Source organism: Danio aesculapii, chromosome 16 (assembly GCF_903798145.1).
Source record: "Danio aesculapii chromosome 16, fDanAes4.1, whole genome shotgun sequence".
In the NCBI taxonomy this organism is placed as follows: Eukaryota; Metazoa; Chordata; class Actinopteri; order Cypriniformes; family Danionidae; genus Danio; species Danio aesculapii.
Window position 1 is genome coordinate 37,224,972 of NC_079450.1, and position 16,202 is coordinate 37,241,173.

At 35.2% G+C, this 16,202-nt stretch overlaps 2 protein-coding genes across 4 annotated transcripts in view; one reads left to right on the top strand and one right to left on the bottom strand.

Annotated features, from left to right (window-relative positions):
- Positions 1–6,031, top strand: part of mrpl13 (mitochondrial ribosomal protein L13) — a 42,236-nt gene extending 36,205 nt beyond the window's left edge. The window contains exon 7 of the mRNA XM_056476169.1: positions 5,906–6,031. Within this exon, the coding sequence (XP_056332144.1) occupies positions 5,906–5,930 (25 nt within the window). The 3' untranslated portion in view covers positions 5,931–6,031. The remainder of the gene's footprint in view (positions 1–5,905) is intronic.
- Positions 6,032–9,903: 3,872 nt separating this feature from the next.
- col14a1a (collagen, type XIV, alpha 1a) overlaps positions 9,904–16,202 on the bottom strand; it is a 281,087-nt gene continuing 274,788 nt past the window's right edge. The window contains exon 49 of one of the 3 annotated variants that reach the window (XM_056474872.1): positions 9,904–10,940. In XM_056474872.1, the coding sequence (XP_056330847.1) occupies positions 10,666–10,940 (275 nt within the window). In that variant the 3' untranslated portion in view covers positions 9,904–10,665. Of the gene's footprint in view, positions 10,976–14,140; positions 14,474–16,202 lie in introns of those variants that run through there. The other 2 variants (XM_056474873.1, XM_056474874.1) reach the window with 2 other exon arrangements.

Sequence of the window (16,202 nt, forward strand, 5' to 3'; positions counted from 1 at the left end):
CTGTAATGTTACAGCAGAGAAAGCTAAAATGCCATCCAATCACTGCTATTTCCACAGAGCTTGTTCAGTTTCTGTATTTGGGCTTCCAAAGGAGATGACAGAAAGACGGAAGTGCTTACAATTGAATTTTAATTATGTTCCAGAGAATTATAAAAAAAGACATATCTAGCATTTGATAAAGGACAGCTTCCAGAATCTCTCCCAGTTGAGTGCTAAAAACTCCTCCAACAGACGAAGCTGTAGAATGTGAGCCGCAACCTGTAAGTGTTTTTTATTTGTTAAAATCAATGTATTACATGCACAGTTTCTAGCATTAACGGTATGTTGTAGCGAGGATGTAAACAAGAATGTAAACAATAGGAAATGCTGTTTGGCACCGCTAACAATTCAGCTACAAATTCATATTTATCAGTCAAACCGCTGTAAACACCCACAATCTTAAGCAGCGCTGCAGTGTCTCTCTCTGCGGACATTTTCAGTGTCTCTCTATGGGGCAGCTTTCCCTGCATTCTACAACTCGAATAACAAACTTGCAAAAGATATGAGACATGAAACATTTTTTTATATTTAATATTTTAATTAATTAATTTATTTATTTATTTATTCATTCATTCATTCATTCATTGTTTTGTCATTTATTTTCAGTGTAAAATGATTACTTTTTGTTTAAATGTCAAAAACATTTTTCACTTATTTTTAAGTTCAAAGAGAAATGGACTATTGTTTTTTGAAATTGACTATAGCCGCAATAAATAACACTTTAGAATATAAGGCGTTTTCATGTGATTTTCTAAACTAGTAGTGTTTGGAAATGAATGAATGCAAAGTAACCGTGATAGCTGTGAATCTGTGATTATTTCTCAGACTATAATCACACAACCAAAATCTATAATTGTTGCATCCCTAGTGTGATATTGGCAGACAAACCTTCTAAATATATCGATCTGATCATTACCGATAATTGAAACAATTTGAGTGAATTGTTTTTTTTTTTTTACTTTTTTTGTTTTGTCTCTGATTATTATTTGTAAAATGCCAGTAGGTGCTGACAAATCCAATGATTGAATCAGTGAAATGATTTGTTCAACATTGTTTTCATAATTTCAAATTGAAGTAAATGTCTGTATATGAATTGATCGTTTGAATAATAATTCTCAAATTATTTATTTATTTGTTTTATTTTATTTTTACTAGAACAAAAATGTTCTGCTCGGAGCACTGTGCTGGCATAACAGGAAGTGCCCTGGATTGGTTTAGATCCTACTTTTTTCAATCATAGTTTTAAAGTCACCATTGGTGAGCATTCATCTGAGGCAGCCTTTTGTCATATGGCGTTCCCGAGGGATCCATCTTAGCCCCTATTCTTTTTTTTTATTATGTATGCTTCCATTGGGTTCTATTTTTAGAAAGCAGTTCGAGTTTGAGTGGGTCGGAGACGCTTATGTCTTGCTTGTCGGATGTGAAAATCTGTTTGTCTTTGAACTTTCTAGATTTTAGTAAGAGTAAAACTGAAATATGTGTTTGGCCCATCAAATTCTTCTAGTGCGCCTACAGTAAATCATGGTAAATCAAGCTTTTCTGTGAAGCCTTGGGTAAAAAATTTGGGTGTTATCTTTGATGATGGCTTGAGATTTGATAAACAGATAAATGCACTGGTCAAATCCTGCTTTTTTGAGCTTCGACTCTTAACAACGGTAAAAACTTTTTTTAAAGTTAAAAAAATTACTCATGCTTTTATGACATCTAGGTTGAACTACTGTAACTCACTATATTTCAGGATTAGTCAGACGGCTTTATCCTGTTTACAGTTAGTTTAAAATGCTGCTGCAAGGCTTTTAACGTGTACCAAAAAACATGACCAGATTCACTTTAGTCTTACACTCTTTGCACTGCTTGCCTGTACACTATCGTGTCACTTTTAAAATTCCTCTCTTGGTTTTTAAATCACTAAATGGCCTAGCAGCTTTTTATTTGTCAGATCTCTTGACTGAACCTGGTCGGTCATCAAACCAGAGATTATTAGGCATTCCCAAGTCGAGGCTGAAATGCTGGGGTGACCATGCTTTCGCAGTAACTGGTCCTAGATTGTGGAATGCTCTGCCCCTCTGTATTACAGTAAATCTATATCATCTCTGTCTGTTTTTAATTCTAGGTTGAAAACGCACCTTTTTGATTTGCCGTTTTATCCGTGAGCATTGTTTGTTTTAGCTCTAATTTAATCATTTGTATTTGTGCAGCACTTTGGTTGTGTTTAATAGTGCTATATACTGTAAATAAAAGTGACACTGACAAAAGATATAAAATAAATACATTTTCATTAATACTACTACTACTAAAAATAATAATAATTAAACCCTCAGAATCTTAAAACCTTTCTTTATTATTAAATTAAAATTGAATGCTTATACCATTAAGGGCACATTTACAGTAAATTTGCAGTTTCTAATTTGCTGTACAAACACTGAAGTTTTTAACTAATGATCATGTAAATGAGATGAAGCACTTATGGGATGCCATGTCAAATTATGCAGCGTCTCTTGGCTGCATTCTTAAATTATTCTCGCATAGAGTGAACAATATTTCAATCTTTTCTGCACACAGTGAGGGTATAAGTAATCTAAAGGGGGTGAAACCTTTAATTAAAATTTAATACGGCTGAAAACAAATCACAACATTCGGTGCTTAATTATTTATGCCGTGTTAAAAAGTCACAGGAGCGACCTGTGCAATTAATAACTTTACAAAATAACCTATACCCTAAGTAAACTCTGGTTTTCTCGCTGGTCACGGAGGACTTTATTTCCAGCTTTTATTCTACTTGCTCAGGGATTCTGGATTTTATTGCACCATTCAAGAGGAAATCCACCAGACGGCTGATTAAATGACACTAGCCACGATCTTAGGTGGCAATAAGTTGCATATGTTAGTGACTATAAGCTGTACAGTCTTTCTGACTGTATCACTATACTGTTAAAGAGGCTGTTATCTGCCAATTTTGTATCTCATCTAGTAGTAATTGTCATATATGGTACTATTAATTACAATTTAATCCGTTTTAACCCCTTCTACCAATGTTTTAAACCACAACCAGGGTGATTTTTCATTTCTTTGTCTGACCAATACACGTGGTCAGTATTTGTATGGAGTATTCATAACACTTTTAATAGTCTGGTTACTCGTTCTTTTGTGGGACCTCGTCTTTTATCATTTATTAATAACTTCTCAATTCAGTGTCTGTCCCGACTGTGTTTATCCTTATCTCCTCTGCAAACCTAATCTTGATCCTGTGTTTTGTCTAATTTTAGAGCAGTGTCTCATTTTTCTTTTTTATATTAGGTCTTAAAAAACGTTTTACACAGTTGTATACTTATTAAAAGAAAAAAAACGGTTAAAAACAGTATTTGAGAAATTTTTGTCAGGTTTTAGATAGATCACACTAGGGCTGTGTGATTTAATTGAAATAGTAATTTGTGCATGCGCGATTTCTAAATCGCTTTACAGGACGATTTTCATGCAGTATGGTATTTGAACCAATCGTAATGCAGCACGCTTAAACAGAACGCCAGAACAGGAGACTAAATAGCTTGCAAATACAGAGATGATGAGTTCAGCACAGACCTGGTGCCAAAAAAGTCAACATCTGTGGTATGGGTTTAAGTTTCTTTGGATACAGGAAGGCTGAAGTATGGCAGAACCAGGTCATTTGTAAGTCAGTCCTATATTGCATCTAAAAGCGCCTGGAAAATGTGAGCGCGTCACTTCCTTTAGCGTTTTCAAGGTGCTTTGCGATCGCTCCTTTGTCGTTGCTCCGTGACCATCAACCATTTTCTCAGAGGATGACAACCTAACAAAGCATTCCTGATGTTCCCATACAAGTTTTATGTATTGAGAGAATTAAACAGCACTGGGTGTTTGGGTGTTCTGTGATTGTCTGAGGTAACGGAAATGCGTATATTCCAGACAAAGTATGAAGCTGATCGGTCAGTTCTTGTTTCGTGACTGGCAGTTCAGCATTCTAAAAAGTTTAATCTAAAGTTTGTCTGAAAAGAGATGTTTTTATCTGGGTGCACCTGGAATACGTGCACATGCTGCTCTCCATTGAAAATAATGGACTTGTGTGCACAAAAGACGCGATATGTGAACGGCCTATTTCACTGCAGCGTCACAAAGAGGTCAATGATCTATACATGACAAAACAAATCTGTGAACACACACGCAACTGCTTCTGATATTTGGTCAAGCAGAACATCGGAGCCTTTCTTGAGTTTGAAGGCACGCTTGCTCACACACACACGTACACACAAATTTGTTTTGCCATAGGTCTGTTCTAGAGACAATTTGTTAAATCTTTACGAGGTGATTTTTATTTAATATCTGCTTTAGAAAGATGTTTTTTGATCCAATTGTATTTCTTTTGAAATCCGTTTCAGATTCCCACTGTAAACACAGATTCAGTCTGTCTGTGACAAAATCATGATTAAAATCAAAATCGCAATATTGTTCAAGAAAATCGTAATAGGTTTCTTTTGCCAATATCGCACAGCTCTAGATGATAATAATAATAATAATAATTCTTTACACTTATATAGTGTTTTTCTGGACACTCAAAGCGCTTTACACAATGGGGAGAATCTCTTCATCCACCACCAGTGTGCAGCATCCACCTGGATAACGTGACGGCAGCCATATTGCGCCAGACCGCACTCCACACACCAGCTGATTGGTGGAGAGGAGACAGAGTGATGGAGCCAATTATGAGATAGAAATTGTTAGGAGGCCATGATGGACGGAGGCCTGTGGGCAAATTTGTCCAGGATGCCAGGATTAAACTCCTACTCTTTTTACTGATTTTTACTCTATTTTTAATGATCACAGAGAGTGAGGACCTCGGTTTAACATCTCATCCGAAAGACGGCGCTCACTAAGCAGTATAGTGTCCCTATCAATATACTGGGGCTTTAGAACCCACAGAGACCACAGGTTGAGCGCCCCCTACTGGTCTCACTAACACCACTTCTGGCAGCAACCTAGCTCTCCCATGTGATCTCCCATCTACGTACTGACCTGGCACAGGCCTGCTCAGCTTCAGTAGGCGACCATGTGAGAGTTGCAGAGAGCTAGCTGCTGGTTCACACACTGTAAAAAATGCTGGGTTCCACACAGTTCCGTCATGTTGTCCCAATAAAGTGCACACAGCAAGCCATAATTACTGATAATTGTAGGAAATAAATGCAAAAGGCAATTGATTGTGTAAAGGCACGTAAAACAAAACAAAAATTTGATTTATGTCGAGTTCAGTGGCTAATCAGCCGGAATCAGCTGAGTTGACGTGATGGAGACCTAGCTGTCACTCAAGTGGCCACGCCCTTAATTATGCAGACCGGATGAGTTATGAAAAAAAATTCACCGCCCTCACAGTTGTCGTGAAGGGTAATATTAGCTATTTACACCAAAACATCTTTTGTACCAGGCTGTAAATATGTTTTTATCAGCTGTAAAATTGACCTGTTTATCATTGCAGTCAGTGAATATCTGGAGTTCTTGCAACCAGCCCCCAAAGGCAAGTCGATGAATTACAGTTTCAGTTATTTCCGTATTTGCTTCACAAGGGAGAGCGGGAGATTGCTGCTTGGTTGTGAAGCACTTTTTTGGTCAGCCCCTTGGTTATAGTAAGGTGCTATATAAATTGATAGTTGATTGATAACTCTGGCAGTATATTAGTTAGATTTTAACTGTTTAGCTAGTTTGAACTGTTTGTTTAAATTAGAACGGAATGTTTTTTTTTTTGTTCTGTCCTCTTCTGGAATTTAATATAATTTGTAAACAGGCCACAGTGTCTTGATTTGTATTTATTTTTTGATGCTTCAATAATCAATTCTATTTTCTGTCTTTTGTGTATTCACAGGCCTGACGACTACAGGATGAAATGACCATCACCATGCTGTCAGTCCTGGAGTTCAAGAACACTTGTAGAAGCTTTTCTTTTTTATATTGTTAACGTAAATAAATTATCTTCCAAATTCTAAAAAAAAAAAACAGTTCTTTTGTCTATGTTCAGTGGTTATGGTTATTATTTATTGGAATTTAACAATAATATTTATTTTTCTGTACATGAAACAGTCGAGTTGTAGTATTTTTTTTATTCATTCGGCAGATCTTTGGGTCAGACAGGAGCACTTTTAGCTTAGCTTAGCATAAACTATTGAATCGGATTAGAACATTAGCATCTTATTAAAATGACCAAAGTTTTTCTATAATTTTCCTATTTAAACCTCAACTCTTCTGTAGTTACAGTAGCTATGTTTGTGTGCATTTTGCATATGCGTATAAAAAAAACGGTTGATTGAACCGCCATGATGCGCATAAATTTTAAAAATGCGCATAAAAAACTGAGTAGGACAAACTTTTTATTCGATAAGAAAAGATGCGCATTTACTACGATGGAAAAACTTTTACCGCACAAATTTCAATATGCGCATTAAAAAAGGTCATGTGATTTTGTTATAAGAGATCATGTGATGATGAAAATGTGCGTTAATGGACAAACCAGCAGCTGAGCACACTGTAAACCATCTGAACTGTTGTTCGGGTCATTCTAAAACACTTTACCGTTTAAATATTAGTGTTATTATATTATTAATGACCTCCAGAATCAAGAGCGTTTGTGCTTCGTGTCTGACACCTTCAAATGCCACCGCTCGTTCACTGCGTGTCAGGATTGCCTTCTGAGGCGCAAGTCATTTATTAGATGAAGAAAAGATTGGCGCAGCTTCTCCTACCACAGTAAGTTCAGTTTTTACTGTTAATATTTGGCGCCAGTTAATTAGGAAGTGGCGATTTTGTTGGCTTTGACTTGTTGGATGGAAACACTGCTTTATTCGCATGTCTTTAATGCGATAATCCAGTTTTGCGCATAAAGTTCATTCGCATTTTGGATGGAAACATGGCTACTGTGTACTAAGGCCGACAAAAAAAGGAAAAGTTGACATGTCTAGGAACTTTACTCTCATTCTGGAGTAATAATCAAGAAACCATGGCTACAGCAAGAACAATGATATTACGCGGCACCTGAACATAATCCCCAGCTGGTACCTTCCAATGTGACGAGCACACGCTTCCTGTGTTTTGAGGTGCTGCATTATGTGCCTGCTGCAACTATGGTACAGCAGCAAAGTTCCTTGATTATTACGCTGCAATTATAGTTCTTAGCCCTATCAACCTAAAAAACAGCAACTAACTTTTTTTATCAGTCTTAGTACACAATGTAATAGAACAATCAAGCGTAAAATAGTAAAATGATCAAAACTCTTTAGTCATTTTTTAAGTGAGATGCTACTGGTCTAATCCGATTCAATGATTTATGCTAAGCTAACAGTACTGCCGCCAGATTCAGAGATCGACTGAATGGATTCAAAAATTGTGAAACTCAACTGTTTAACTCTAGGTGAACTGTAGAATTAGCCTATTTATAAAAAAAAAAAAAAAAAAAGTGTTCTTTTAAGCACAAACGCATACCAATAGAGATGAATTTCTAGATAAACCACAACCCGAGCAGCCCTATTAATTTAGTCTTGACTCTTCAGTAATAAAGCTTAGATTCTTTGGTCTTTGCTTGTCCCGCAAATGGCTTTACCATCCACTCTGAAGCCCGATCCACCTCTTATTCAACTGCCGCTTCGGCCCTAATTAACTTCATATGACTCTATAAGCCCTTTCTGGTGCTACTTTGGCATTTTTGAAGTCTGCTTAGCTCATTAAAAAACACTCTGCTGACATAAAAATGAAACGCCCTTGTTAGTCAGCGCAATGTTGGCAGCATATCATTTTTATACAAAGGTGAAATTGACTTTACGAAGCAAGAACAAGTTTATTAAAAAGGAAATTTGTTACGTTTTAAAATGTAAAGTTGAGCAATTAGCCGCACTCAGAATGGAAAACAAGAAGTCATTGTCGCAGTACAGTTTTATTGGTTACAAAAAACAAATAATAAAGTAAAAATAAATAAGGTTGTGGATTTGAAAGGTCTGTTATGAGCGGACGGTAGACCACAGGCCTAACTCTGACTCTTCAGGTCTCTTTCACAGTGACAGAGCCATTGGAAACAGGAGCACGGAGACACAAAAGATGCCATGCTGAGCTCTTCTTTATACAAAAAAAATAAACAGTCGGAGAGCTTTCACTGCATCCTCTGCATGGTACGATACCATCATCATGGAAATAAATTCACATAATACAGTTACAATTCAGACAAAATGTGTGGCGTTACATGGGGTGTTGCTGTAAAGGACCAGAGGAAGAATTAGGTTTGGTGAGTGATGAGAATTCAGATTTTTATAAATAACTGCTAGTGATGAGGCATCAGATGGAGGTATTTTCTTCTGTAAAGACGTTCCAGATGAAATGCTGTAAACATTTGAGAAATCTGTAACATAGTAGATCACTAATTTGCACTTAAAAATAAAATAAAACACAAACTGTACAGACACCCCTTATTGTCATTTGCAAAAGATATGGACGACACATTTCAAAACTGTTGGCTGCAAAAATCATCTTCTTAATCAGTATTTTTGTTGTTGACCCAGCAAAGAAATCAAGAAGTCCAGTGACTATTGTGCTTTTTTAAATGGAAGATATTAAGTCTTTCCCTCAGATTATAAGTTATTATTACGATTTTGGTTTTTAGGTTACATATTTATCACATCACTGGCAGATTGTTAATGCTGCATGTAAATAAAATTAGTGAGAGTAATCTTTTAACCATGACTAAATTGGCAGTTTGGGAAAATAAATATAAAAACGTATTAAGTAAACAAGAAAAAAGTATTTAATTATTATTATTATTATTATTATTAATATTATTTTACATATATCTCAAGCATGCAGTAACCATCCAAGTCCCTTTTTCATAAGAAGAATAATAATAAGAAGAAATGATTATTGTTATTGTTATTATTAATAATAATAATAAGTGTTGGGGGTAACTCAGAAGTAACGCAAGTTATGTAATAATATTACTTTTTGAAGTAAGTAGTAAAGTAACGCATTACTTTTCAAAATTAAGTAATAATATCGGAGTTACTTTTTAGCTTAGTTTACTTTTAAAAACAAACATTGCTGAATTAAAATGAACGCAGTCATGTTAAATCCTGCACACAATGAGAGAATGCATGAACAGGCAGAAATGAAGATGACAGGGAATTACATTTCTGCAATGGAAATATTCTCACTATTTTGAGCACATGGAAGAAAAGGAAAAGAGGATTATCTGAATGGACAGTGATTTTACTTTTTAAGAAGACAAAAATACAAAAGTAATAAATGCACTGTTTTAAACTTTCATTAATCTGTGTACAGCATGTAGAGCTCTGGGGTCAGCAAGTTTATGTATGTATGTATGTATATATATACATGTATCCATACATATGGTGGCGCAGTAGGTAGTGTTGTTGCCTCACAGCAAGAAGGTTGCTGGTTCGAGCCTCGATTTGGGTCGGTTGGCATTTTTGTGTGGAGTTTGCATGTTCTACCTGCGTTTGCGTGGGTTTCCTCCGGGTGCTTCGGTTTTCCCCACAGTCCAAAGACATGCGGTACAGGTGAATTGGGTTGGCTAAATTGTCCATAGTTTATTAGTGTGTGTGGATGTTTCCCAGAGATGGGTTGTGGCTGGAAGGGCATCTGCTGCGTGAAACATGTGCTGAATAAGTTGGCGGTTCATTCCGCTGTGGTGACCCTGGATTAATAAAGGGACTAAGCCAAAAAGAAAATAAATATATATATATATATATATATATATATATATATATATATATATATATATATATATATATATATATATATATATATATATATATATATATATATATATATATATATATATAGTAAATGAACGTTACACAAAAAGAACCTTGCAAGTTCTGAAAGAGATCAAGTCTCAGCCAGGTCAAAAAAGTCATGCAAAAGTAACTCAAAAGTAACAACACATTACTTTCAATGAACAGTAACTAAGTAAGGCAACTACTTTTGGGGAGTAACTCAGTATTGTAATCCATTACTTTCTAGAGTAACTTTCCCCAACACTGCGAATAATTCAATTATAATTACATTTAAATAAATATTATGTAATGTTGTTGTTGACAACAAAAATACAATTGAGTGACATATCATTATTATCATTATTATGTAATTTATTTTTATTATTGTTGTGAACAAGAATATTAAATAATTAATGTTATTATTATTAATATTATCATTAATATTATTGTAAAGCTACACTGTAAAATAAAATAAAATAAAAATCTATCTGCCAATGAATAAAGTTATAATATGCATGTATTCTGTAAAATGTCTCTCTACATCTTCAGAATATTGTGTGTATTTTTTCCTGGACAACAATTCAAAAACACTCATTAAGAAAACGGATTTGCAGAGTTCCTCCTTCAAACTTGCTTTTCGTTTCATTGGCTACATGCAGCCTCACAAAAGACAGAAAAGTCACTGAATGAATTTCGGCACAGTTTTGTTTTTTGTTTTTGTTTTTTATATCTTCACTCACCCACCCCAATAACGATGCATAAAGCAGGCACTTTTCGGATTTCCCTTGGTCCAATCCTGCAGGACGTTCTGCTGAAAAGTGTTTGTATGTGGACGGTCTGTCGGTCACCACAGCTATTCTTCCTTCACATGCTCTTGCGGCTGATGGACGATGACCTCTTCAGCTGTGCTGCGGGTGAAGCGGCTCGCGCCCGGTGCCCTCATGCCCGCCGTGTCACCAGGGTGTACGGGGCTAGGCCTGGCGCCACGGGGGTCTGGGTAGCTGGGTTGGTAGTATTGAGGAGGGTAGGCCCGGTAGCCGCCATAAGGGTCGTCCTCCTCCTCATCCTCAGGGTTGTAGTTGGTGGCGGGGCCGTAGTTTTGGTAGGGATTGGAGGGCAACTGTTGTACTATGGGAAGATGGGGGAATTAGATTGATTGCCTTCTTTTTTTCAGTCACCACCACCAGGGGAAGCAGGTGTCGAGTTAAAGAGAGAAGGAAACGGCAAAGAAAGAAGGAACAAAGTCAGTGTAGAAAAGAGAGTTGTTATTGTGATTAGCTTAGTTTAGACTTAGGAATCAAGGGTTAATTGTTAGCATGACTTATTTAGACCCTGCTGGTAAGAGTTGAACCTGGCTAAAATAATTGTTACTAGCAGTAATTTTTTAATTAGTGTGGCTCTAATACTATACTGTGACATTGATTTTGATAAGTTTTCAAGCCACAAGTATACTTCAATTTGTATGCATATTTGAGGGTCACAGCATAGTGTCCGACTGTTCATGATGCCAACGTGAATAGATCGTCACATGAATAGTATGTGCACCACCAGAATTTTGTAACAACATACAGACCATATATTTCAATCAGGACCAAAAAAAAAAAAAAACGGTCATACTGTTTAGCTTTTAGAAAAGGTTTATGCATTATCTGAAAGCTGAATAATATGCTTTACATTATAAGTTTTTTGATTTGATAATATTTGGCCAAGATAAAACTTACAATCTGGAATCGAAGGGTTCAAAATATCGAAATGCTGAGAAAATTTTGTTAATACTATCCAAATTAAGTTCTTAAAAAAAAATATATATATATATATATATATAAATATATATATATATATATATATATATATATATATATATATATATATATATATATATATATATATATATATATACACATATATATATGTGTATATATATATATATATATATATATATATATATATATATATATATATATATATATATATATATATACATATTATATATATATTATTATTATTATTATTATTATTATTATTATTATTAATTTAAAAAAAAGTTTGATATATTTAGAGTAGGAAATTTATTAAATATATTCATGGAACATGATCAGTTGTTTGATGGATCGAATTTCGCCAGGACACCTGGATTACCCCTAACTCTTTACAAGAAGTGCAATGGGATTTTTTTGTTAAATGACCACAGAGCGTCAGGACCTTGGTTTAACTTGGTTCACTGACAGTGTATAGAGTCGCCATCACTATACTGGGGCATTAAGACCCACACAGACTGCAAGTTGAGCACCCCTTGCTGGCCTCACTAACAGCACTCCAACAGCAACCTATAGTTTTCCCATGTGGTCTCCAATCCAGGTACTAACCAGGTTGATCCCTGCTTAACTTGCAGTGAGCAAACTGCCTTGGCTTGCAGGGAGATATGGTTGTTATATTAAAATTATTTTTTTGGCATAAAAATAAAATCAATATTTTCACCCCCTACAATTTAATTTTTTTGCTATTGCCAAAATATACACATGCGATATAGTTTTATGGTCCATCATTACATATGTACATTATTTAATTATTATTATTATTATTATTTGCATCTACATGGTGACAACTGTGCCAAAAACAACATAAGCTGAATAGACTGTAATGCATGAAAGATACAATAATGGATGATTAAATAGATGAAGAGTTTACAAATTACCATTATTTGTAAAATTTTAGCATGAAAGATTACATTTTTTATTATTAATAGTTACCTCTTAGTGAAATATTCTGCATCGAAGTACCCTGTAGGCCAGGAGAAGTATTGCAAGTTGTTGCAATGCACATAGATGTGAAAACATGTAGAGTCAAATTAAGTATATTTTGAAAGGCTTTGCATTTAACTAGCATATGCATTTATGAAATTGAGCATAGTTTGGGCTTTACTGTGCATTCATGTGGTGCCATCAGACAATCAGCATCATCTCCAGAGTAAATAGTCTAAATAGAATATATGGCTCAGGCTCAACAACAACAACAACAAAAAGAATTGAGCATGGGCAATGACACAAGTTTCCAAACATGCCCCTGTGACTGCCAAGCAGTTGTGATTAAGACATTGTTATAAACAGTTTAAGTATTCATTAGCATAAAAAAAGTTTAAGAATATTAAAATATTCTTTACTTAACCTATCAAAATAACAATATAAAAATATATATATTTAGCAAATTGATGTGATCACAAGTGACTAGTCGCTTGATATTTTCAGCTCAGGTGATTGGCTTAGTTAAGAAGCAAAATGGATTTCAGATCAGCTATTTGCAGGGGTTCTGTGAAGTAGCTGCCGTTAAGACGAAGAGAAATGCTAACAGATGGTTTTCTCTGAGTATAATAGATATCTACTTGGTTTAGATGTGCACTCTTAAAAATAAAGGTTTTGGATATCTGTTTTTTTTTTTTTTTTTTCATTGCTGAACGTTTATGTGTTGTTGATGAGTTCCGGACCTTCACTTTAATTGGTTAAACTAGGTTCAAATTCAATGAAAATTACTCTACAAACATACAACCTGTCGAGACATGTCTTTCTTTTATTTCATTTTTTGGTTCTACATTGACAATGTGTTGCTACGGTTCCTTATATTTCAGTGAATTTTAATGTTTATTACTTATTTAAGCATGAGTATAAGTATTTTAGTATATGAATGACCCCTAGCTGGTATTACGTCTGCATCATTTATATTTCATTATGAGACCATATCCTCCTCAGTCAAACTAGATTGTCTCATGCGGGAGATACATTGTGTGCACATTTAAGTTCATAATATCCAAAATGTAGATGAAATATTAAGTAAAAGGTTTTTTTTAGTTACATTAATGCAGTACACTGAGAAAACAAATAATCTGTAAATTAGCAGTTTTCTGAATTTTGTGATCCATTTTTTTTTTTTTTTATGCTTTTGAATTGCATTACGTGACCTGGATATTTCTTCCAACAACTATTAATGTTGAAAAAAAAATTTTAAAGGGACTTCTATTGACACTTTTAATAGTTTGAAGTTATATTGTCTGAGTTGGTGCTGTAATTCACAGTACAAAACATGGTAATGATCTGCCAGTTAATTTTTTGTGACTTAATTCTCTCTATATATTTTCTTATACAATATATTGTTTCAAACTAGTAATATGTCAATAAAAGTCACTTTCATTCATAACCATAATAAAAGAAACAAAAATACATGAATCCGGAAATATGTAATCTGTCAATAAACAGATTTATTATTATTAATAATAATTAAAACATTCTATGAACTAATAAAAGCAGTTCTTTTAAGTACTTTTCACTGAGAGGTTCGTAGAAGAACTCAAACTGCGTAAACCTTTTGGAACCTTTACTTACAAGAGTGTAGATTTCAAAACCTCATAAAACAAAATAAGTGCAAGAAAAGGTAGAAAACACTTCATAATCAGCTTGAAAGGAGGGTTAAAAAGACAAGGGCCTTCAATGGTGGTGACATATTGAGGGTTGGAGAACCAGAGAGAACCATGAGTTCAGGAATGTGTGGAAAAAGACCTTCCCCAGATATAGTCTTTGGTTTGGGCGCATGGAGGACGTGGGGTGAAGGAATGAGGGGAGAGAGGAAAGACTCTACTGTTTCTCAGTAGTCATTCTCATACTGATCTGGACCTTCACATGCAGGTGTGAGACAGTGAAAAAGAGGAGAGAAAGAGAGAGACACTGCGGTAAGTGAGAGCCCCATATAAACCCACACCATGCTCTAAACAACACCTCGTCTACCAGACCGACTCACACTTTAATCTTTACATAGTGGCGTTTGAGAAAGAGAGTCAAGGATTCTCAATAAGGCATTAAAACCTGGTCAATACTCATAAAACCTACATTCTCTCATTAGAAATGAAGTATTATCCCAAAGAATGAGGGCTGAATAAGTTACAGGGCAATTTGCAATACTATTAAGATTTTATGCTGACTGTGAAAGCTTAAAGCTATAACCTTTATAGATCTTAAAAGTGTTGATGCAGTATTTCATCTATTGAGTGGAATATTACACTGTCATTTAACAGCCGTACATGGCAAAAACCCCGGAGAACATTAGCACGCTTTTTTTTCAGAGTGCAAAACTGCAGTAATTTTTGTGGGGAGTTCAGTAGAAAGCTTTGCTAGGATTCGATAAATCAATTATTTAAAGAGTGCCGTCCATTTCTGTCCAGCCTCCCATATTGAAAATGTCTCACTAAAATACCACATCTTCTAAGCGCACAGATCACACTTAAACTTTCACAGCATTTAGACTCCATGAGAAATTTATAAGTCGTATAACTGTTTGGGAAGGGCCAGCTTTATTGGACTAAAAGTCAGACCACTTGTGTAAAGCCATGGCTCATGTTCATCAGCAATTATGGAAATTCAGTCTCAAGTGAGAATGTGAGAAGCGCTTGAGATTGTTCTGGAAGATGGTGCAGAATGTTCTCTTTATAGTTTGCCCAATAATATGGAAGGCCATTTCCACCAGGTGCATGGGGGGAAAAATCATGCTTTGGTTAAGTGTAAATGATGACTTTATGGCTTAACCCTCGTGTATTATTCAAATTGACATTATGTCTTTGGCTGTTTTTGCCTCATTGACATCCATTATAACAACATATATAGATTCTTGGTGGTTTTCTCTCTTGGGAAAAGGTAAAATTTGTAAATTTTACAGTTGATCATCAGTTGGCACCATTAACCCTTTAGAAAGGCCTTTGTAAAAACAAGTTTCTAGTTTTTTTTAATGGAGTTCCATAGTCTAAACCAACAAATTATAGTGTGCATAAATACACACTATGTTTATTATGTTCTGGGGGCTGAGCAACACTCTATACTGTATAAAACTATAGACTGTAAAAAACATGGACCTGATGAAAAATGATGTCCCCCATAGGTTTCTGAAGAGCGCAAATGAAGCTACAAGCAGGCATGGCCAACCGTTGCCATTTTGTTCACGCGTCATTGCACCGACCGGGGGATACCAAACAAGGGAAAAGAGGCAGGGCGTCAGTGGAGCTACATATGCCTGCTTGCATTTTGCTTAGATGTGTTTTTTTTTGGGAGCAACGCTAAATATTTCAGTACCTGCGACTCGTTTGTGTTCTGATCACATGTGCTTGGTTGTCTACCATATAAATAAAGTGTTTAGACTTTTAAAAACACTGTTATAATACATCGAGCCGCTAAGCATTGTTCTTATGACGTTTTTCTACAGGACGAAAACACAAATTACATCCAAATACTTCAAATATAGTCTGTATTATATGCAATGCTGTTTATGAAATTCAGGCAAACACTGTATGAAAATGTTTCAGATGACTGTTCTAGAGCCTACAGCTGATCAATCTGTCAGATTCTGGAGTGCATT